Source organism: Vipera ursinii (assembly GCF_947247035.1).
Source record: "Vipera ursinii genome assembly, chromosome: 2".
NCBI classification, from domain to species: Eukaryota; Metazoa; Chordata; class Lepidosauria; order Squamata; family Viperidae; genus Vipera; species Vipera ursinii.
In genome coordinates this window covers 187,044,610-187,069,582 of record NC_139513.1, presented here as the reverse complement: position 1 = coordinate 187,069,582, position 24,973 = coordinate 187,044,610, and the positions used below count along the sequence as shown (strand labels likewise).

At 39.6% G+C, this 24,973-nt stretch overlaps 1 protein-coding gene across 3 annotated transcripts in view; it reads right to left on the bottom strand.

The window, feature by feature from the left end:
* The window catches only part of SLC22A15 (solute carrier family 22 member 15), a 44,285-nt gene extending 19,679 nt beyond the window's left edge, over positions 1-24,606 (bottom strand). For 2 of the 3 annotated variants that reach the window (XR_014491772.1, XM_083356783.1), the window contains exons 1-8: positions 24,350-24,606; positions 22,464-22,676; positions 19,630-19,762; positions 17,319-17,483; positions 13,943-14,072; positions 11,242-11,457; positions 6,151-6,291; positions 4,353-4,438 (exon numbers count right to left, since the gene is read on the bottom strand). Coding sequence is in view for 2 of the 3 variants with exons in the window: in XM_083356783.1 (XP_083212909.1) it covers positions 4,353-4,438; positions 6,151-6,291; positions 11,242-11,457; positions 13,943-14,072; positions 17,319-17,483; positions 19,630-19,762; positions 22,464-22,676; positions 24,350-24,568 (1,303 nt within the window). In the remaining variant the exon portion in view is untranslated. The remainder of the gene's footprint in view (positions 1-4,352; positions 4,439-6,150; positions 6,292-11,241; positions 11,458-13,942; positions 14,073-17,318; positions 17,484-19,629; positions 19,763-22,463; positions 22,677-24,349) is intronic. The other variant, XM_083356784.1, reaches the window with a different exon arrangement.
* Positions 24,607-24,973: the final 367 nt, after the last annotated feature.

Genomic DNA, 24,973 nt, shown 5'->3' with positions numbered 1-24,973 from the left:
TTGAATCATAGTATAGAACCTAGAATTTTATATATAAAAGATAGTATTTTAATAATTGTTGAATGGTTAAGGCAATAATAACTGGTGATTTGTTAAGATGAAAATTAGACTTTAATGGTAAAAGATAAGAATGCTTTGTAATGAACAATATAAGTTTTGTAGACAAAAGAATTATTCTTTATTGAAATAGTGAATTGTGGGTTACCCAAAAATTAAGCTTTTTCCTATATACTATAGGTCACTCTAGAATATCCTATTGCAATTAGATAAAATTTAAAAACAGGATATTGATATGTATTACTGAAAATATATTTTAAGTTTTGTTGATTGACTAGGTTACAACTAGAAATGTACTAACTTGCCTATTTTGACCATGTAATAACTAAACGAAATAGAGAGGGCATCTCTGTTGATGTAACCTGAACTATTTACAACTAGTTATTTCTTTTTTTAACTACCCAACCACCATATTGTTTCACAAATACATGTATATATAAATATTAAAAAATCAATAAAACTTGTCTAAAAGAAAAGAGTCACAATTATGAGCATCAGCCCCTTAAATCTAAATTCTTGAGTTTAGTACTGAAATCAGTAGGGTAAATCAGATGTTATATATACGTATTAGCTGGGGTGGGAGAAGAGCCAGGAAAACTGGGGGTTCTTTCAAATCCTCAACTCTCTCAGCTCCATAAGATCATGTTGTTAACATTGCGAACAAATTTGGCTGAAGCCATTTCCACTTCGTTTTTGGTTGCCACAGAGTTGGGAGGGGGGGATGAGTATTTTTCAGCTTAGTCAAAAAATATTTTTTTCTGTGGGAACCAAGGTCATTGCTACTTGCATTTTGGTGAGCTAAAGCTTCCATTAGACAGCCCGCTATCATTCCACAACCACAGTCAATCTCTCAGATAACCCCAGGGAGGCAACAGAAAACAAAACCACCTGAACCAGATAGATTGTTAATGAAAAAAAACTAAAGGAGGAATTGAAAACCGATTCCTGGTTCAAAGAAAACAAGACCATACAAGACTTATCAAGATGGGCTAGCCTGGAAGGGGTCAAAACTATATTTGCCAGAACCACTTAGAGTTCAAGCACTACAGTGCAGCCACAATATCAAACAAGCTGGACACTTCGGATATCTAAAAACTTTACATTTGGTCCAGAGGCAGTTTTGGTGGCCGGGCTTGAAAAAAGATGTTGAAAATAATGTGAAAAGCTGTGCAACATGTGCAACAATGAAGATACACCCTGGAAAACCCCCTGGACTATTGCAACAAGTTGCAGACCCTTCTCAACCCTGGGAAGATTGCCAGGAACTTTATTGGAGAATTACCAGAAAGTGGGGGGGTAATACGGCAATATGGACTCTTATTGACCTTTTTTCGAAGCAAGCTCATTTCATAGCCTGTTCCGGTCTCCTCTCTGCCCAGAAGTTAGCCAAAATGTTCCTCAAACATATCTACTAGTTCCACGGAACACCAAAACTGATTATTTCAAACAGGGGGGTTCAGTTTACTGCTAGATTTTGGAGGGATTTCCTTAAACTGATCAGATCCATGTAAGGACTATCATCGGCTTTTCATCCATCTATGAATGGAGCAGCTGAAAAAGCAAATGCAATGGTGGAACAATATATTAGATGCTATGTGGATTACCAGCAAACAAATTGGGCTGACCTCCTCCCTTTTGCTGAGGTGGCTTACAATAACACAGTGCATAGCAGCACTGGACTTTCTCCTTTTAAAATAGCTACTGGTAGAGAGTTCATTCCCATGCCAGAATACCCACAGGACCCTCCTGCTTCTCAAACTTTAGATCAGTGGGTGGCCTCCTGGAAAACTGTTTGGGACAATGCAAAAAGGCTTTAGTGAAAGCCTCAAAGATTTACAAAGAACAAGCTGATAAAAAGGGCTCCTCAGAAACCATTCCGTGTGGGGGGAAAGATTTATCATTCTACAAAATATTTGAGACTCAAGTTGCCTAGTAAAAAATTGGGGCCAAAATTCCTTGGACCTTTTCCCATAGTCTGAATTATAAATCCAGTCACAGTAGAGTTAAAACTCCCTTGCCTCTTGGGAAAGATCCACCCTGTTTTCCATTGTAGTCTGTTAAAACCATTCAGGGAATTGTCTTTAAGACCTCCTCCCAAACAAGAACCTGGTCCCCTTGTGGCAGAGAGAGAGAGACATTATGAAATAAAACAAATTCTTGACTCTAGATTGTATAAAGGGAAATTACAGTATTTAGTATAGTGGAAAGGATACCCGTTATCAGAGGCCACTTGGGTAAAAAGTACTGATGTAAAAGCTGAAAGATACCTAATTTTTTTTGATAAGCATCCTAATAAGCCTCGAGGAGATTCCTAATTTTGATTCTTCTTCGTCTACAGAATTTCTCTTTTCTTTAGGAGATCTGACTGTCAACACTGCAAACAAATTTGGCTGAAGCCATTTCCACTTGACTTTTGGTTGCCAAAGAGTTGGGAAGGGGGGATGAGTATTTTTCAGCTTAGTCAAAACAATAAATTGTTCTGTGGGAACCAAGTTTATTGCTGCTTGCATTTTGGCAGGCTGAAGCTTCCGTTAGACAGTCCGCTAAAGTAGTTAATTGGGAAATGTGATTTATGAGATATTACTGGGGTGGGAAGTTCAACTTTGCAACTCTGTAACCTTTGGGAGGGAACTGCAGTCTTGGTTTTACTTTTGATTGTGCCAATACTATGTAGCCAAATAAAGATGTTCTTTAAGGAAATCTTTTGCCTAGGAGTTCTGCCATGACACATGACACATGTATCTAGATCACGGGTGTCAAACTTGCTGTGTCACGTGACATGTCGTGACATATCTCGACTTTTTTTGCATTGCCGGAGCTGGGTTGGGCGTGGCCTCAGCATGATGCAACCAGCCTGCAGGCTGGCGGTTTGACAGCCCTGATCTAGATGCTTTGAAAGAGTTGCTTCCCAGCCTTAACTGGCCATTTTTCTGAGCACCATCAGCTGATTTACAGGTTGGAAAGATGACAGGAGGAGGGAAGGAGCTTAAAGAGCAAATAAGAGCAAATAAATTAGGCAGGTGGTACCCTTTACCCATCTGTATGAAGCAAGATCTCCCTCCCACTGCAATGTACATCCTCCCCTAACACATCTGTCAACAATATTTAAACTCTGGAGGCATTGTACAAGGAGGCAGATATTCTGCATTATGTAAATCATGGTATGCTTGTTAAGCTATTTTTGAATTGGAACGGGATAACTCGCCATGGCCAACTCACCTCTGCCAGCTCACTACAGCCAGCTCACCACTGCCAACTCACCACTGCCAATGCACCATAAGATAACTCCACGTGACTAACTCGCTGTGGGGACAACTTGCAGTGAGCAGCTGGAGGGAGAGCCAGGCAAGCAGGCGAGCGAGTGGGTGGGCATAGCGCACCAGGATGGGTGGCGGGGGCACCCGGGGCTTCCCGTTTTCATATGCCCTGTTGCTGCTCTTTGTGTGAAAATGCCCACTCCAACTGCGCTCTGTGCTTATAATATACATAATATACATAAACATAAAATATCAGAACAAGTTAATTAGCTATTCCTTGACTTATGATCAGCAACTATTCAAATTTATGACAGTGCTGAACAAAGGGCACCTGCAATGGTTATGGCCACGTGATCACCATTTGCAACCTTCCGAATTACTTCAAAGCAAAGTCAATGTGGAAGTTGGCAGGGAAAGCAGCAAATCATTCCCATAAGTTGCTTTCATCACTTTTCCTCCAGAGAAGCTCCACTACAGAGTACAAGATCTCATATCCCAGTGCACCCCTTTGCCTCCCCACACTTCTCTGAGCCCATGTGCTGCCCTTGCTGGCCTTTGTGTCTCCTTAGCAGCACCAACCAGAAGCATCAATCATGCAACACCTACAGCCCCAATCATCCCTCCGCTGTACTCCTTACCTGGTACTCCCACCTCTTCCCACTTAATGACCTGTACAGTTCTGGGGTGATGAGAGTAATGGAGAGTGTAGAATTGTTATCATTAAGCAATGCAATCACATGACATCAAACTTTACAACCCCATTGCATAACAGCAGCCATCCTGGTAATCCACGTTGTAAACCCAGGACTACCTGTCCACCTTGTTAGATTAGTCTAAGCTGACAGCCCCCCAACTCTGGCAAGGTTAGGAAGTATTTTCCTTGGAGAAAAGGAGTCATGAATGCTGCCTGTCCTATGTTTCCAGGCTATTATGAGGTTCATGGTTCAGGGATAACCAGAACACTCTTACAGAGGTATATGTTGGGACCAGATCCACATTTGATTATCTCTAATTTCTATAATTAATAAATCATTTTACCTTTCTGTTGTGGAAGGAACATGACAAGAAGGGAGGCCAGTCCCCCTATTAACAAAAATGCAGCAAGTGTCCGTTTACGGCCAAACCTAATAATCAGAAGGAAGTGGGGAAAAAAGGCAACATGAGGAGAAATTAACAAATGTATTTGATTTATATCCTGTCTTTTTTGTAAAAGGACCTCTGGATGGTGTACATGTTTATTTAACATCTATCCCATCTTTATTTATCCCATCTTTAGTTTGTACAACTTAAAGTGGTATATAGAGTACTGCCACCTCCTATTGCCCCAGAAGAACCCAGTGAGAATGACTGGCCCAAAGCCACTTGGCAAGTTTCTGTGGCTGAGTGATGGCCTTGCTCCTGTTCCAACATCTTAACTACTACGCAGTAGTAACTCTCATAAATATAGGCAGCTATAGCTGTAAGAAGGTCTAGTGGTATATATTCATGCAATATCTTTCTCTTGCTTTTCAAATGGCAGCTGTTCTCAAAACAAGCCCAAAACATGAATGAGATGCAGCTCAAAAATAGCTGAAAACAACTGAAGTCTCCCTGGATTTAAATTTTAATATTCTTCATAAAAACCAAAGTTCAGAATAATACTGATAAACTAATAAAATTGTTGATAAATTAGTACATTTTACTAACTTAGGTTTCAGTTAGCAACTCAGATATTCTTCTAAAATGAGGTAATATAATCAGAAAGATTCCACACCAACTTTACATCCATGTGACTGCAATCCTGCTGGTTCGTTTATATTTTACTATTTTTCAGCCACACGTTACACCATGCTAAGGCACTATTATATCATGGTGCCATGAGATGAGGACAGTTTGAGGACCTATTCCTCTTGGCATACCTGTGCTGATTTCTACCAATCACCACAGTGAATTGCAGAAACGTTCCAGATAATAATGCATTTGCAGTTCTCACAATGATGCTTCATTTTCTTGTTAAATAAAATGTATTTTACACACCTTTCTATTTTACCGTGTATAGAAATATCATTAAAATAGGATAGGAACTCTTTTATAGTCTTTTGCATTGATTAGGCTTTAAAACTGGAATATCAGTTCATTAATTTTCCCCGACCTTTTATTCCCATTGCCAAAAGTTACAAAGTACAATGAAATGATCAAGTGAGATTACTAGAAAATATGTGTCTAGAATTTTGCACTATTCAAGAGTTTTTTGATAAGCATGTGCGTATATTCATACACAAGCACATACAGGAAGTCCTTGACTTACAACCATTCATTTAGTGACTGTTCAAAATTACAGCAGTACTGAAAAAGTGACTTATGACACACTTACAAGCAATACAGCATCCCCATGGTCAAATGATCAAAATTTGGATACTTGGCAACTGGCTCATATTTATGACAGTTGCATCACCTTCTGACAAGCAAAGTCAATGGGGAAGCCATTTAACAACAAACTCATTTAATAAATATCTTACAGAAACGCTGGGCTCAACTACAGTCGTAAGTTGAGGACTACCTGTACTGAACTGGAAACTGCTCATTTCTTTTCAAAAAGGAAAGCCATGCCACTATTTGGTGACAGAATCTTCAGTTGGTACAATCTCAGGGGGTCTCCAAAAAGGGATAGAGGGGAAGTACAGTCAATGGAATGTACTTGGCCCATCTCATTATAAATAAAAATCTGTCTTTCAAGCTAAATGCATAAACTGAATGTATAGAGATGCTTAAATATGATCCCATGGAGTCACGTTCTTGATCTATCCTAAAATGCCTGCATAATCTGACATATATGTAACATCTATTCAAAACTCACCATTTCTGGCTTATCATATAGACACAGAGTGGATATGCAGGAATCTCTATTAGACCAGAAAGAGCCAAATTAACATAGATACTGCCACCCAAATCACCCACGTTGAGAGTAAGACCATAATAAACCAAGCTGCATACAAACCTAGAGGTGACAAAAAGACATTTTAATCACAACACACTTCAGTATCTTCTGTATAAAATAACTATAAACTTGAAAGAAAAGAAGTGTGTTATGCCTGGTACAAGCCAAAGGACTATTTATACTAGACATATTGTAATATAGTAAGTAATGGCTTACATGCCATCAGATTTAGCAATTCTAGTAGTTTCTAGTTAACATATAACCACTAATATAAAGCAGCAAGTATAATGTTGACCATTTTCTACAATTTCCAGAACCAACAACTGGAGCCACAGTGGTGCAGTGGGTAGAATGCAGTATTGCAGGCTGATTCTGCCCACTGCCAGGAGTTTGACTCTGTCCAGTTCAAGGTTGCCTCACCCTTCCATCCTTCTGAGGTTGGTAAAATAAGGACCCAGATCGTTGGGGGCAATATGCTGACATTGTAAACTGCCCAGAGAGTGGGACAGTATATAAGTCTAAATGCTATTGCTATAATCAAGGGTGCCAATTTAATCTTGAAGGGAAGCATGTTCCATCATATGGAACTACTACTAACTACTACTACTACTACTACTACTACTACTACTACTACAACATTGCTTGTAAACTCCAGTCCTATTTAGCTCAGCTGCTACCACAGGGGACCATTAAAAGATATTGGTAGCACTGCAATATATGTTTAGGGGGTACCTGTCAAGCACTCGAAAATCAGGAGATTCAGGAATTCAAATGAACATAAAGATTTATTGAAAGCTTAAGCTCTCTACAAGAAACTGAATTACTAATGGTCAAGGGAAATTCGCGGGCATTAAGAATAGAAAGGAATTCATAAGTCCCTATGGGCACGCAGGGACTTATGACTGATGACGTGTTTAACACCACTCTCTGGCTCAGACTGGTCATCTCCTACAGTACCATCTCTATGAAGAGGAGCAGTCCTTAAGTAACTTAGCATCAAATCATATACTGAAATATAGCTTTAAAAACTACTACTTCTCCAATTTTACACAAATGTAATCAGTGCATGAAGTAACATAATAGGGTTATTATGTTCTGGAATGCTAATTCAAGGCATAGTCTTTGGGGAAGTGATGCAATTATAATGCTCACAGGTCATGATCCTTGGGTGATACCTCATAAACAGTAGACTGAGGAAAGTTAACAGTCCTGCAAAATATGCAGAACCTATATACAGTTGCAAGAAAAAGTATGTGAACCCTTTGGGATTACGTGGAGTTTTGCATGAATTGGCCATAAAATGCGCTCTAAACGTCATGTAAATCCCAATAGAAAAACACAGTCTGCTTAAAACAATACTACACAAACATTAGCTATTGTCATGTTTTAATTGAACATAAGATGGAAACATTCACAGTGCAGGGTGGAAAAAGTATGTGAACCCCTAGCCTAATGACTTCTCCAAGAGCTAATTGGAGCCAGAAGTGAGCCAACCTTGACTCCAATCAGTGTGATGATATTGGATGTGTTGCTGACAGCTGTTCTGTCCTTTAAAAACACACACCTGTTTTGGGTTTATTGGTCTCAAGAAGCACTGTCTGATGTGAATCATGCCTCGCAGAAAAGAGCTCTCAGAAGACCTACGATCAAGAATTGTTGACTTGCATGAAGCTGGAAAGGGTTACAAAAGTATCTCCAAAAGCCTTGATGTTCATGTGTCCACGGTAAGACAGACTGTCTACAAATGGAGAAAGTTTAGCACTGTTGCTACTCTCCCTAGGCGTGGTCGTCCTGTAAAAATGACTGCAAGAGCACAGCGCATAATGCTTAATGAGGTAAAGAAGAATCCTAGAGTGTCAGCTAAAGACCTACAGAAATCTCTTGCACATGCTAACATTTTTGTTGACACATCTACAATAAGGAAAACATTAAACAAGAATGGAGGACATGGGAGGACACCACGGAGGAAGCCATTGCTGTCTAAAAAAAATATTGCAGCACGTTTGAAGTTTGCAAAAGAGCACCTGGATGTTCCACAGCACTACTGGCAAAATATACTGTGGACAGATGAAACCAAAATTGAGTTGTTTGGGAAAAACACACAACACTATGTGTGGAGAAAAAAAGGCACAGCACACCAACATCAAAACCTCATCCCCACTGTAAAACATGGCGGAGGGAGCATCATGGCTTGGGGCTGCTTTGCTGCCTCAGGCCTGGACGGATTGCTGTCATTGATGGGAAAATGAATTCCAGAGTTTATCAGGACATTTTGCAGGAAAACGTACGACCATCTGTCCGCCAACTGAAGCTCTGCAGAGGATGGGTGATGCAACAGGACAATGAGCCAAAGCATACAATTCAACAAAACAATGGCTTCAACAGAACAGAATACGCCTTCTGGAGTGGCCCAGTCAGAGTCCTGACCTCAACCCGATTGAAATGCTGTGGCATGACCTTAAGAGAGCGATTCACACCAGACATCCCAAGAATATTGCTACACTGAAACAGTTTTGTGAAGAGGAGTGGTCCAAAATTACTCCAGATCGTTGTGCAGGTCTGATCTGCAACTACAGGAAACATTTGGTTGAGGTTATTGCTGCCAAAGGAGGGCCAACCAGTTATTAAGTCCAAAGGTTCACATACTGTTTTCACCTTGCACTGTTTTCACCTTGCACTGTGATCTTATGTTCAATTAAAACATGACAACAGCTAATGTTTGTGTAGTATTATTTTAAGCAGACTGTGTTTTTCTATTGTTGTGACTTACATGACATTTAGAGCGCATTTTATGGCCAATTCATGCAAAACTCCACGTAATCCCAAAGGGTTCACATACTTTTTCTTGCAATCGTACAACAAAAATGTTTTGGCATTTTTTAAATCTTCTTTGGAAAAAGGTACTCTCTGGGTAGGTACCAGAATCAGTACCTTACCTCACTTGGCATGATTTTGAGAAGAAAATTATTTCCCTTACATTATCACTTCCTTACATCATCTGATATTTTTAATGCTTGAGAGAGCTGGACAGCATTTTTTCTATGGAGAAGTTTGTTCCAATAAAACATATATTTTGTTTCACTGAAAACAGAATAGATTCTCAATTTTCTTTATACAGTAATGTGACTTCTTTTATCAATTGCTTAAGGCACTTGTTTTTAACTAGGCTCCTGGTTTCTTTTGATGTATTTTCGGATGATTGCTTCAAATTATAGCATATATTTAGCTTTTTTATATTTTAGTTTTTGTTTCAGTTTCTAACTCTTCAACTTTTAAATAAAAATCACATGCAAATTATCTCAGGAATCTTGAGCTCACAGCCCTCAAAACACATTCTATTTCCAAAATCACAAGCCCCAAAATATGTGCTATGAATACTAAAGTTTCAGATTTTAAGAGTGAATTATATTCAGACGTGCACTTGGCAGATAATACAGTAAAGACAAAATAAGTAATTTTGGTTTCATTTATAGATCATCTAGTCATTAAATTTATCAGGTAAAGTTTGATAAGAGTGTTTTAACAAATGAATTATGGGATTGTTAAATAGATGCACAATGTAATAATCAGGAGAGGCAAGGGGCATAGCTGCCCGACTCTGGAGCTTTCTGCAGCATGGCATAGAGTGTGTTCTCTATGTTCTCTAATTTCATCCCTAAGTAATCCAGCTGCATCTTGAGATAGCCATTTTCAGAGCAGCCACAATTCCATGAGTCTGGAGTTCTGGAAATCTTCGAGATCACCCACTACGGGTGATCCAGGATGAAGAGGAGGGTGTGGGGCCAGGTGTGGTGGGAAGCAAGCTCAAGATCTGACTTGTGCCTAACTTTTGAACAATACTAATAAGAATTGTCAAGAGTTCGACATGACTAAATGGATACCATCTTCATCATCATCATCAAGTATAGGTAGATAAATGTCACTTTATTCTGTTTTCTTTTAATATACTTCTAGGTTGGAGTTTTGGCTTTATGTCTTAGTTTTAGACAAATAATATTCCGGGGGGGGGGGGTTTCGGTCCTTGAGAGTTAGTGGTAACAATAGCAACGATTATATTCTCTACTATTCTTTTGGGTTATGTTTTGGGTTTGGTCCTCCTATTTTGCTTTTAGCAGTTTGGAACTGTTTTGTTCTATACTGATCTTTGAACAAAATAAGGTTTGGCTAACTAACTATAATATCATGGATAGGTACTAATGCTAGCATTATGGTTACCTGTTAGCAATAGCAAGGTAAAATGGCAGAAAGTAACTGTTTCACAGTATTTTATATAACTTTTCAGAATTTCAGTGTGTGTGTGTGTGTAGCATATCAAATCATCCTATTTGTCACTTTCAATTCATCAGAGCCTTCTCTGTCAATATATGAAATGGCTCCATGTTGTGGCACTTAGAACTACATCTTATGCACACTCAAATCAATTTGACTTTATATACCTACCATATCTTGAACATATATTGGGTCTCGGGGTAGATTTAAGCTTAGGAATAGAAATGTAAAGGTTTTAGGAGGCAAATCCTCATCTCCATCTCCACTCAAAGCATAACATGACCCCGAAATCATACTGATGAAATTCAGTAACAAAAAATGATCAAATTTAGTAGTAATTTCCAGCTGATTGGAAGGGGAGGAGGTATTGTAATTAAGAATTGAAAAGGACTGATATGTTTGAAAAGTTTACCAATCTTATATGTAACAAGAAATAGCAAATAAAGATGAATTACAATTTAATTAGCATTCTTACACTTCAATGTTTTCCATAGCAATATGGCTAAAAAAATGTTCACAATAAATTATCATCTTTAGTATTGTCTACATTATATTCCAAATCCACTCAGTTTTGCCACAACCCTTTTCTTAAGTAAATGATTTCAAACTAAGAACTTCAGAGACAATAAAAAACCCAATAAATTACAACAGCCCCCACAGCATTACATGACTATTTTATGACATATTTCAATAACAGAAAGCAGTACTTCCAAGATAATTTTCAAAAAGTAGCATATATACCAGATGAATAGCATGACCAGAGTACGTCCCAAAAGAATCTTATATCGGAACAGATCCATAATACTATAAGACTGCTTACAGATCCATGCAGTTGGAAGTTTAAGTGAAAAAGTGCACTTGGGCTTGTAGTTTCTCTTTGCAATGAGGTAGAGAGAATCTTCAGCATCATGGAGTCGACCTTGTGAATATAACCAACGAGGTGATTCAGGAATGAATCTAGAAGAAAATAACCATTCATTGAGAGCATTAGGGATATTTTACTACTGAAAACTTCATGCTGGTGCACATATTATGTATGTCATGGTTCCGATAGATGAAACCATTTAAAAGAACTTCAAGGCAAAGATTTCTTCCTTTAAGAACATTTTATTTAGGAAACAAAGTATTGGCACTTACATAGGTAAACCCAAGACTGAAATCCCCTCCCTCAGGCTACAAAGTAACAGGTTGCACTTCCCACCCCAAATTGCTGTCATAAATCACATTCACCAATTATTTCAAAACAGGGCTCTCCTCCCAGCTTTTCAGCCTGCCAAAACTCTTATCAGGATTGATCTTGATTCTCACACAGAAGTATTGTTATGGCTAACTCTTAACACCCTCCCCCTTCATCTAACATCTCTAAACTAAATTGTGGCAACAAGACAAAATGGAAAAATGGCTTTAGTTCAGTTTGTTGCAAAGTTGACAATGCACATATATTAAGCTAAAAATAAGCATGATCTTATGAATAAATGAGAACAAATTTGCAAATATGTAGCACTTGAACTCCAACATGCAAAAGTTTTGACATTTTAACATATAACATGCAGAACCAAATTTGGAAAATTCCAGGCAGTATGAAAGCAAGAAGACAGAAACATTGAATATTGTCACAGCTTGCTCTAATATAATCAAAACCATGGATGTAGCACAATTAATCTTTAGGGGATTATTCAGATCTGCCTGATGGGATATCAGTTTTATTAGTAGCTCTAATAATAGTATTTGTAAATTTTAGTTTGATTTTATGAATATTTTGTTCACTGTAAGCCATCTATAATTGTGAGAAAGGGCGGCATACAAATGTTGATGCTCAGTTCAAAAAACATATTTCAACAATATAGAAATGGTCATTCATAAATTTAACTATTCTTAATCAGAACTGTCCCTTTTTCTTTATTTCATTCCCGTATCTAAGCAATTTGAAGTTCAGTCAGATTAAAGATTAAACAGCAAGTATATGGAATACAATTTTCTTTTTTTGAAATATTCTCCCAATAAAGTTTCCATTCTGATACCAGGGGCTTTTATAAATTTAAACTTGGAATAAGAAGAAATTAATTTCTTTCTTCTGAATGCAAATTGCTTAAGTAAACTACTAGTTTTAATTCAAATGTTTATATTTTATCCTTTCATTATTTTAAGCATGAAAGAAGGATGTGGGCTGATGCTTTCAAGCAAGCATAAGTTTTTCTTTGGACTGAGCTTTGAAAAACAAACAAACAGAACAAATACTTTAAGGTTTTCAGAGTAATTTAGCACAGTGAGAAAAAGCTAAACTCAGCCTTTGGTGACTTCATTGACGCATCCATGAAATTTTCTTGGCAGCAATATACAAGCAGTTCACTACAGCCTTTTTCTGGGAAGTTATTTTCCTTCAACTTCCAAAGCTGTCTTAGATTCAGATATTTCCAGTCTCCCATCCAAGTACTAAACAGGCTTGAACCTGTTTAGAATCTTTGGGGGGAGGCAACACACAGAGACTAACACACACGCCTTCCTTCAGTTATTGAAAGAAGTGTTTGAGATGTATTTGTGTGCACGCACATGCTTCCAAAGAAAGCCTTTCTCCTCCCTTTCTTTAAAGTCATCCCTCCACTTAGATTTTGGGAGAATTTTTATCTTTCTTTTGAAATTCCAGGCAACTGCAGATAGATAAGACCTGGACCCAGGCAGTGGAGTGGGGGACAGGCAAAGGCTGGGACAAGCACTGCCACAGTAGGAAAGCCACTTGCTGGGAGATGAGGTTGCTGTTTAATTGTGGTTGCTCAGAAAATGGCACCTGCTTCTGGGATAATGCCAAGTGGCCCAGGGATACTAGGGGGTGGGTAGCATGATCAGTAGCAGAGATGAGTTGTAAGCAGGCATGAGGCCTGTGGGGGATAGAGGGGAGAGGGGAAAGGAGGCATTGCAGAAACCCTGTGGTGGGTCATAAGGGCAAATGACTGTGCGGGTGCTTCAGCTTCCACAACTTTGAAATGGGTTATGTAGCTTGTGGGGAGTCTGTTGTAACTTTGAATGGTAGTTAAGTGACCTCCATTCTCCATTGTATCTCAAGGCTTCAGAGTCCTACTACAGGTTATCTACAGCTGATATCTTATGAAATCTGGAGACAGAAACTAACTTGCATGAACCAGACTTGATATAACCCTCCCCCCAAAAAAAGAGTAGGTTCAAAACAAGAAGCTGTGGAGATAGGCTCACCCTAGTCAGTGTCAAAAGTAGCAGTGTTGCAAATGGTACAGATAATCACCTCTTGACTCTTGCTTCTAGATTCAAGACAGTACACTTTAGGTATAACAATGGAAACTACTTAAAAGGAGAATTATTAAGTCAAAGAAATTTAGAAGATAAATACCAAGAGAAGAGCCAACATTTTTTTTATTCAGTGACAAATGCTATCCATATTTTAGCAAAATAATGTAGGTATATAACTTACAGACAAAGGAGAAAGACTAGAGATCCCTCCAGGTTAACCACCACTGCTAATAATCTCCAGGAGCGAATGAGATATCCTAACAAAGCATATTGTGCAATTCCCACAGCAAAGAACAGGCAACCGAGTGATCCTATTATAATGCAGATAGGGAAAAAGTGTTATTGACGATTTTGTAGAGACTTCTAAAGTGATGATTTAATACACAAGCAGAACAAATATACAGAGATAAAGAACATTCAAAACTCTGAAAAGTGGTGGATGCCATTCAGAAAGGCTGTTATAGGCATATTCCAACATTCAAAATGCTTGTCAGGGGTCGGCAACCGGAAAAAGGAAAAGAGCCACTCAGAACTGGTTCCATCACACAAACAAAAAAGTGGGAGCTGCAAAAAGTGCATGTGCGTGCGTCCACACATGCGCATGTGCAAAAAACATTTTGCGCATGCGCAAAAAACATGGGAGGCACCTGCGCGGCGACAGGACTCCCCTTTGGAGAGGTGCGCGTGCACCTCCGCCCGAACGGAGTTCTCGGCACTAGTGGCTTTTGTAAAGCAGGAATTGCTTCCAGCGGAGTCTTTTCCCTCTATTTTTTTTTACAATAAGTTTCTCCTCCCTCTCCCCTCCCTCAAAAATAGAGGGACCTGGTCCGAAGCGCTAATTAGAAACATCATTTGAGCAATAAACTTAAACACTTTCGAGCAAATAATGCCTGCGGAAAAGAGAGGGAGCGAGCCAGGAAGCTGGTCCTCGCCTACAGCGGCCAGGCCCCGGAGGCTTTTAAAAGCCCGGGGCCTCGCCGGGAACGGAATTTTTAAGGGAGGGCTGTGAGAGGGAAAATGAAGGATTTTCACCTGGAGGTTGCGGGGGATCTGGCAGCTTTCCAAACGCGGCACCATTGTCCGTTTGGGCAGAGGTGCGTGTGCAGCTGTCCAAACCTTTGGAGAGGTGCGCGCGCACCTCCGCCCGAACAGCGGTTTGGAGACCTGCTGGTGCCGGTTTAGAAAACTGCTGCGGGCCGCGGCAGCTTTCTAAACCGGCACCAGCAGGTCTCCAAACCGCACCTCCGCCCGAACACCAGCAGGTCTCCAAACGGGTGTTCGGGCGGAGGTGCGAACCCCTATCTGATTCTTCCAAATACATTGCCGTAAACATTTATTATGAACTGAGCTCATATGGGATCCTTCAAAAAAGCAGAGCTCAGGCTCCTAGAATTAAAATACTAGGAGACAGGAGGAAGAAAGAAAATGCAAGACAATTAAGAAAAGAACTGGCACAGATAGCTTAAAGCCAAGATTAAAGATTAAGATCAAAAAGAGAATAAAGACAGGTGTGAAAAATGCAATAAGAACAGCAGTGGATACAACTTAAGACAGAAGCAGAAACAAGTCCAAGAGATGGGAAGCAATGTGCACATTCAGAAAAATAAAAACAGAAAGGTCCACAATCACAGAACTTTACTACATTTAGTTGCCATTCCCAAATATCACTTTGGCAAATCTGCTATAGAGATGGGTGGAATCGTATTTATTACATGCAAATGTTACATGTGGTTCTTGTTTAATAACTACAGGTTCAGCAATTGTTCAAATTTATGACAGCACTAAATAAGAGATAGCCCTCAAAGTTTTGGCAAACACAGCACGCCACAATTATGTGATTGCAATTTGCGATCTTCCCTACTGGCTTACCACAAGCAAAGCCAATAGGGAAGCTGGGGTCACATGAAATCCTTGCTTAATGACCCACATGCACCTCAATTAATGACCACAACCAGAGCTGCCAAAATGGCTGTTACTAAATGGCACAATTAGGTGGACAATATACATCTCAGAAGGCATTACCACCTTGACATAGTGAAGGAGTGCTCTAATGAAAATAATGGTGACAGAAATATAAGCTTGTAGAAGGATCACCCTCATTGGCAAGAGGATAAAGTATTGGGCAATAAGAAAAATACAGCAAGACTCTAGACACAGAGTGTTTAGCAGGAAAGGAAATGGAAAGAGCTCTCAATCAAGAAATTCAAGAAATAGAGTAAAATATGGAAAATGAAATACATTTTTAAGATCATAAAAATCAACGAAAAAACTTACAACTAAAGTATGAATATAAGATCACACATCTATAACAAAGGAAAATAGAAAGACTATATTGAAATCTTTTACAAGCATGATTAAAGAATAACAGGACCATCTGAAGAGAAAATATATTCAGAAACAAACTCCACTAGATAGTAAGGGGATAAATCAGCTGTCAAAAAGGGAAGTGCCAGGTATGAATTAAATGCCCATTGAACTGTTTAAAACTGCAAGAAAGAAGGCAATTAAAGTGCTAACTGCTCAAGTTCAACAAATATGGAGCCCAACTAATCTGTTCTGAAAAGATACTATTCTGAAGGCAATGATTAGCAAGCATAAACTCACTTTTGAGTATGTCATGTAAACAGATGGTGTACTAGAAAAGATTATGTTTGGTAAATTTGAATTAGAAGATAGGGACAATGGTGGTTCAGGTAGATAGATAGGATCAAAAATATCACTGATGAATGAGCTGCAGATTATCACTCAAAATAGGATGATATGAAGCATTATCTGTATTGTTATCAGGAACTGAGTTTGACTCGAAGGCACCCGACTAAACTACATGCATGTTATATTTGCAGGGATTTTTTTAAAAAATCACAAACTATTTGTGGACCGAGAGAAGCCAAAGCTAATTATGTCTCACTCAGGTCATTCCTGGGCCCAGCAATACATACCAAACAATTTCATTCAGTTTCCAAATTCCCTTTCTGGGGAAGGTTGCCAAGAAAGTGGTATATTTGCAGCTCTAATGTTTCTGGAGAAAGGGTATTGGGAATCACTGCAGTCAGATATCACATCAAGATAAGAACTAAGATGGCATGGGACACCTTCACAGATAACTGCTGGAAGACCCTGAATGGGGCAGTGTAACCATTCTGGTCATCTTGATAGCTCAGTGGCTTTCAATAGCATTGACCATGGTAGTCGGATCAATTCAGGGGGTTGGGAGCACGGGATCATGGTTCTCCAGTGGTTCTCTTTTTTTGGAGGTGGATTCCAGTCAGTGTAGGAGGAGGACAAAGTTCCAGTCATAGGCCTCTGCTTTGGAGAGTATCACAGGCTCAAACTTTGTCCCAGCTCTTATTTGACATTTATATGAAGGTTCTGGCTGAGGATATTCATCAACACAGAATCAAACATCATGATTAAACATCATGAAATTAACATTATACATGCACAGACAAACTACTTGCTAATTTCTTAATATGTGAAGTAGCTTTTAAGTACTACTGAATTATCTTGAATATTTGCTACAAGAGTAAATCTGAAAGATCTAACCATTAAATCTGTACCTGCCAATGCCCAAAAAGCAGTTCCCAAACACTCATTCAACAGGACAAAAGCAACCAGTGACATTCCACCATTCATTATTCCCACCAAGAAACGAGAGACTGCAAAAAACTCATACGTAGGAGAAAATCCATTAGCAACAGCAAATAGAATGTCAAGGCCAAAACCTAGAAGAGAAAGAAAAAAAATCCTTTAGAATTATTTGATAATGTTTAATGCTGGCTTTATTGGGTTCCCCCCCCCCAAAATCAAGCACAGTTATAAAACAAAATTCTTTGGTATTTCATTAAAATGTATTGAGTTACTCAAAAATAGTAGGCACTATGTACTAATCTCAGTTCTGAATGAAAGCATAGTTTCAGATTAACTTTTAAGAAAATTCACAAGACACATTTTGTGGAAAAAGACCACATTTGATTAAAAATGTTTGATGTTTGGATGCCCTTTAAGTACCTTTTGACTGAACTATGAAGCCAAATATAATTATACAATCAATATTTATCGCCTGTCTTACAGAGGTAATCCTTGATTTACCACAATTGGGATCGTAATATCTGTTGCTAATGCAGTTGTAAAATGTGAAATCACATGACCACACCACATAGCAACAGCAATCCCAGCACTCTTTGTTGCTGTTAAACAAATTCTACTAGTTATTAGGCGAGGACCCAGCCCAATCAAAGCCATCTAGGGCTAGGTTACTCCCAGACAAAAACCTTGGTTTTTCTAAGGTAAGAGACTGATTCCCCTTCAACACTCTCCAACTGTCTGTTCCCCCCATCTCTGTCCTTTTGGATGCTCTGCACCCTGCTTTGCAGGATAACAACAGCTGCAGAACCAAGCTGGTGGATTTGAGATGGCTTACAGTGTGGGGCTTGAGGCAGCATTTCTCTGGCAGTGGTGGCAATGGGATTGTAATAGAGGTTTGGGGGCAGTGGCAGCTAGACACGACTGATAAAGGACCCAACCTCAGCCCCAACCCGACCACTGATGCCAAGGAGTGCCACTGTGCAAGGTGGCCAAAATGGTATAGATGTGAAGATAAGCAGGTGGGCAAAGTTGTAGCACTTCTGCGGTTATAAGTGTGGACAGGCTGCCAAGTGGCTGAATGTTGATCATCTGAACAATGGTGTGCTGCAAAATCATAGTTTCAGGGACCAGTCATAAATCTTTGTTCAGAGTCACCATACTTTTGAATGGGCATAAACCAAGGATTACCTATAGTGATTTCCATTTCTACGCATTGGAAATCACCTCATTTGATCTGATCTGGGTACTCTTGAGTAACGATATTTATAGAATCATAGGGCTGGAAGGGATGTTGGAGGTCTTCAACTTCAACCCATTGCAGGAAATCTTATATCATCCTAAACAAATGGCTGTTCAATCTTTTCTTGAGGACTTCCAGGGATGGTACAACCACTCTGGGAGACAAGATGTTCCACTGGTTAATTGTTCTCACTGTGAGGATGTTTTCCCTTAGTCCCAGACTGGATCTTTAACAAGCTTCCATCCATTGCTTCTTGTTCTGCCCTCAGGTACTTTGGAGAATAAGTTGACCCCCACTTCTCTGTGACACCCCTCATGTACAGGAAAATAGCTGTCATGTCACCCCTAATTCTTCTCTTCACTAGACTGGACATACCTAATTGTCTTAACCATTCCTTGTACAATTTATCTTGCAGATCCCCTATTATCATAGTTGCTCTTCTCTGCATTCTTTTTAGGGTCTCAGCATCTTTTTTATAGTATGGTGACCAGAACTGGACATAGTATTCCATGTGTGGCTATACTAGAAATACTATCATGTCTCGTGGTCTTCATGCTATTCCTCTGTTGATGCAGCCTGGGACTGCATTTGCTTTTTGGTAGCCATAGAACACTGCTGGTTCATACTAAAGTATGGTCCATTAGGATACCTCATTTCTAGGTGTAGGTATTATTAGGTACATTACTCAGTAGGACATTCCCATGTGGCTTTCTAGTTCTGAGGCAGCAACTGTTTTTCTGTGATGGCTCAAGAAATTAGTTATCATCCATTGGAGGGAATAGTCAACCAAAGGAACTCTCAATTGCTACACATTGCTTCTTCCACAAACACACATATCAGAGAAAAGTCCCTTCCCTTCCATCTGCAGGAAGGTACCTTAAGGACTGGAATAAAGAATAGTAAATCCCTCAACAAGGGGATCTCCTTTGAAAATAGTAGATTAAATTTGGCTACCTGAGGATTTACTCAGCTTTCTTGGTCATATTTTCCAAATATTAAACAGAGAAGACTAACATTTTCTGCTAAACTCTAACACAACTTACCTATGAGAAAGACTTTTTTCCTCCCAAAATGATCTGATAGTTGTCCAAAAGTAATTACTCCAACAAACACACCACCAAAGAAACATGAACTGGCAACACTGATCTTATATGAAGTATTGCCAATTAAAAACCACTATGGACAGAAAAGAGAATGTTAAGTCAGAATCTAATGGAACTTATCAGAAGTACTATATCTTTCAACAAGAGGAAAACTAAACCATATTCAAAACTAATCTTCCATCTTTCCTTTTTCAGATATTCTATTTGGCAGATGAGTATCTAAAAACAATAGAAAAGAGCAGGTTGACATTCCTGATGCAAACTGAAAAGGATCTGAATTGTTTATCACAGGGGTCTTCAAACTTGGCCCTTTTATGACTTGTGGACTTCAATTCCCAGCAAAGCTGGCTGAGGAATTCTGGGAGTTGAAGTCCACAAGTCATAAAAGGGTCATGTTTGAAGACCCCTGGTTTATCACATCGTTTCATCCTCACTCGCATTCTTATGCTCAATCACAGAGCCGTTAAGACAGCAAATATCCTTTTAAACACTGACTTTCAACTCTAGAGTCAGATTCAAATAAAGCTCCAGGGCTGGGAAAAATCCTAAAGGTCCTTTTTAAGGTTTCAGGAAGAATGCTTAATACATGTTTAGAACTGTATTGGCTATCAGATCCCCTGGAAAATAAACTAACCACTGCCATTACTACAATTGTTGAAATTGCAGGCAGGGCTATCTAGAATATGGCTACACAATACCTAACACAAATTGATTTCCAAAGAGATCTGAGTAGAGTTGGAGACTGATAAGAACAGTAATGTCAACCATTCCACTCAAACTGTCTCTCTCCCTCCCCCCTTTTGCTAAGGTCAGGTTGTCAGCTCATCAAGCTTGGATAGGAGAGAGGCAGCCATGACAAGTAATCACTGAAATAACTTAACTCTTTCATTCTTTCCAGAAAGAGACTGACAAAAAAGCCTTTTAGATTGGGGATTAACTTTCCTAGATTTTAGGGCAGTCTTTTCAATTTTCTAGAATTGACTATAAATAACCAGATAATCCAGGAAACCATCAAGTTAAATGGACAAACTCTCCATAAAAGAGAATAGGAGCTGATGTTTTTCAGTGAACAATGTTTACAGCTGCATTTATTTATGCTTTCCTATACTTTCTATTCGTCAAGGCCTTTTTAAGCTAAATTCATTCATCAAAAACTACTCAATTGCTATCGAACTACTTTTATGTACTTCTGCAAAATAACAATTCAACCTTGCTGATCAAAGCTGTTCAGTAGAAATCTTGGAGTACTAAGATTCTTATATCGATGAGGAGGGAACACTATTTCTGCTCTGATACCAAGAGACTGACATCCAACTTAATGACTGACTTTTAGAGTGAATCTAGGACAACTCACTGCGACCAGCTCACCACCAGATTGCTGCCAAGTCACCGCAAAACAACTCCACACAGCTAACTTGCCATGGAGACAACTTGCTGTGGATGGCTGGAGGGAGAGCTGGGTGGGTGAGTGAGCAAGAGAGCGCAGACTGGTGGTTGGGGGCATCCTACTTTCACATCTCCTCCTGCTGCTGCTGCACTGAGCTCCAGGCCAGAGGCTGAGGACGGCAGTGGTGGGCAGAGCAGGCTGTGGGGAGGCGGTAGCCGGGGGCATCCCATTTTCACACTAGCAGCAGACATAGGATATATTGGAGGTTCTACATTTGCAAGAGAACGTTCCTGACAGCTGTTATTTGGCTTGAACAATAATTAGTGAAACAGATGTTATAACTATAACAGAAGCAATATATATTTATTGGAAATGCATTACAGGGATAGGCAAAATCTAGTACCTAGCAACATCCTATCATAAGGAGTGTCTAAGAGCATTTTGTGTTGGGCGGGTACAAAGGCAGAAGGAAATTATTTGAAATTAGCATCATCTAGATAGGCAGAACAGGCAGAGTTGTAAACAAAGAGGAGGCACAGAATAAATTTTTAAAAATGTTTATCTTGCTGCTCCACTGTGGTCAAATCATCAGTGCTAAGTCAGTGTCTTTGGAGTCACACCTCCAACGAGAGTTGGCAAGTGATCAAGCAGAAAGAACGAATTGGAATCTGGCACTGGAGATCGAGGGGGAGGCATTTTTTTCATATCTCTTTTCTTAATTTTCTTTCTTTCCTATTTTTTTTTTGACTCAGACTATTACTCACCCAGAGAGGCAACTTCTGGGAGCTCATACCTATAGAATGCAAACAGAAAAGATCTGCATGGAAGCGTGCTTACAGAAGACAGCAAGGAAGGGTCCAAGTAACATGAATTAGGAAAACATCATGACCTTCAAAATGTGTATGACATTGGTCTTCCTGCCTGAGAAACATGCAAACAGCATTTGGTGCAAATGGATGTTTATTTTTTATTGGAGGAGAAAATGTAGGGATTTGAGAAAACAATTGCTACACTGAAATGCATCAAGGAAGGCATGAGGTTCCTGAACATCACAACTGAAACTCTCCAGAAGGGACAGTGAAGATAATAGGAAAAGTTATTTTTGGCTGAGACAATGTATGGCTAAGGATTTTCCTCTCCTCACTGATGATGATTACTGGAAAATAAAGGCTTTTTCAGATGGTCCTTTCTTTCATCCTTCACTAAGTTTCTGTCTATTAACAGCTCAGTTACTACTCTGGGACATTTTAGTTTCCTCTGAAACAAGGTTCATATTATTGTTTTTTTTATTTTGTCCAAAAGCTTAACACTGCTGCTTATGACTTCCAGGTTCTAATACTAAAGCTATAATATTCAGCCTTTCCACAGAAATTATTATGCTTCATACCTCAGAAGCTATTGAAGTAAAATTGCTGTTAAAATGTATATATTTATGAAAGTCACTCCAATTGGCTGTTAGAAGCCACTTTCTAAAGTTGTTTTCTTCAATAGTTGTGTCATTACTATGGCTATGATTAGCTAGTATTCCTTCAAGATCCCAGTGATAAGGTGGTACTGCTCCTACTAGTGCAATGAGGACCGCTTCACTGGCTACATAGAGCTGAAACAAGAAAAAACAGCATCAAAATCAGTGCCAGATAAACAGACAACATTCAAAGTATTCATATATTAGAGACCCAGTTTGGTCTAGTGGTTAATGCACCCCGCTTGAAAGGGGAAGACTATGAAAGCCAGCTGGGTGACTTTGGGCCAATCACTCTCTCTCAGCCCAACCCCACCTCACAGGGTTGTTGTTGTGGGAAATAGGAGGAGTATGGTGTGCTGGATATGTTCACTACCTTTAGTTATCTGTAAACATAATAAAGGCAGGATACAAGCAGCATGATGGCCTAGTGGTAAAGATGCTCATCTCCCACTTGGAAGGTTGAGTTCAAGCCTAGGTAGCAGCAGATGTTTCTTGCTTAGGATGCAAAGAAAAAATATCTGCTACAAACTTCACATGGTGTCAGAAAGGGCATCCAGCAAGTAAACGCTCAGCTCCATCCAGTTATCCTGACTCTCCCCGAAATTAAGAGATTGCAGGTTTGTAAAAAGTGAGTTTTAATAAAGGCAGGATACTAACTAACTAACTTAATAAATAAATAAATTCCACATAACAAATTGCTTAAAAGCCAAAACGGTAACCTTTTTTTTACCTTTCGGATTATACTAGATTTCAAATACTAGCAAATTGAATTCTTTGGATACTTCAGTTACAACTTGTCCACACTAAGATATGACTGAGTCTTTGCCTGTCCATAAAATTGTTATAAAATCTGACCAAAGAAGGAAGCCTCTCTTTAATCATAGCTTCTCAGCTTGAGTGAAATAGAAAAATCTGATAATTCAAACTTCTCATCTACTTTGAACTGTAAAAAATATACAGTGAATTATAGATGCAATGTATAGTTGAAAGACACTATGTTAACAAATAAATTATTCATATATTTTAAACCATTTACATCTCAAACTTCAACTGATTTGCACACAAAATATGAATATGAATATTCTCACATGTACTTTGCCATTAGACAGATGCAGTCCAAACAGATGTTTCTGACTATTACATCTATACCTCATACTCAGACCAAACAATCCTCCTAGGACATCTTCCCTAACAAATTAGGTCTGATAAATTAAAAAAAAAAATAGTAACATATATACTTCTGGAATCCCATGCCATTTGCTTGGGCCAAGAGGCCAAACCAAACCCAAACTAAAATCATAGCTAGAACCATCTTAATGAAAACCCTTGGCTCCCATCCTCAGCTCTGAACTGAAAATCCAAAAGGTAAGTGGACTTTGTAATGAGCCTGGCAGTTGCCAACAAATTTGCCTGCTTCAAAATAGAAAAGCTGATCACCTGAGATATGCTGAACGCCTTAGACATAAAAACTACATTTCGCCCCAATTTGTAAACTCGTGTAGCCTGAAGTATTCTCGCAGTTTATAGATAACAGGGCTAGCTAGGCATCTCACTTAAAATAGACAGCACACCTTTTAACCACCATCTTGCTCTCTTAATCGCCCCTTAAAACTCCCTGCATACGTTCAGCCGACACAAGAGGGCGGGAACCTTACACCAACCAGGATATCACAAAACCCTCTTTCCCGGCCTAAATCGCGCTGCGCTGAGAACCGCGACCTGCCCAGGACTAAAGCAGCTCTTCCCTGGGTCATGCGAGCACCCCGCTCCTCGCGACAAGAGATGCTCCCCACAGGAGTCTCTCTCACCTGGAGCAGCGCGGCCAGCAAGACGCAAAGCCACACCTGGAAGGGGCCCATCTGGCCCACCAGAGAGAAGGCCTCTTCCACTTCCATGGCGAGACACGCGAGGTGGCGGCCTTCCTCCTCCTCTCGGGTCGCGCATCCCCCTTCCCCAGAATTCTCTTTTCCGGAGCCAAGCGAAGCAGCGTTGACAGAATCCGCATCCGAGAAGCAGAGAGCACACATGCGCAGAAAGGAATTCCGACTTCCGCTCTCGGAAAACCATTCAGCTGGGTAAGAGATTTCCGGGTTATGTCAGACTTCGCCTTGTCCTGCCGGGTAAGGTGTTCATTTGCGAAGGTGCAGCTGCATTTGGGCGTTAGAGGTCGCTCGTCTCCGCTCCTTCTGTTAGACACCAAAGTTCAGATTCTTCTTAAAACTGCACCTTCTTTCTGTGAGAAATAAGGTTCAGGATGCGAAGTGCTTTGAAAACTAAGCAAATAAAGCCGACCTAGAGGCCCGTGAAACCGTGGAACACGGCTAATCAGGCAGGGCACTGAGGCCCGGAGAAAGAATTCAGATTCCTCTCCTGACAGTTGTACAAGTTTCTTCCACCCAATTAAAGTGATTGCATAAATGCAGCCATACTTC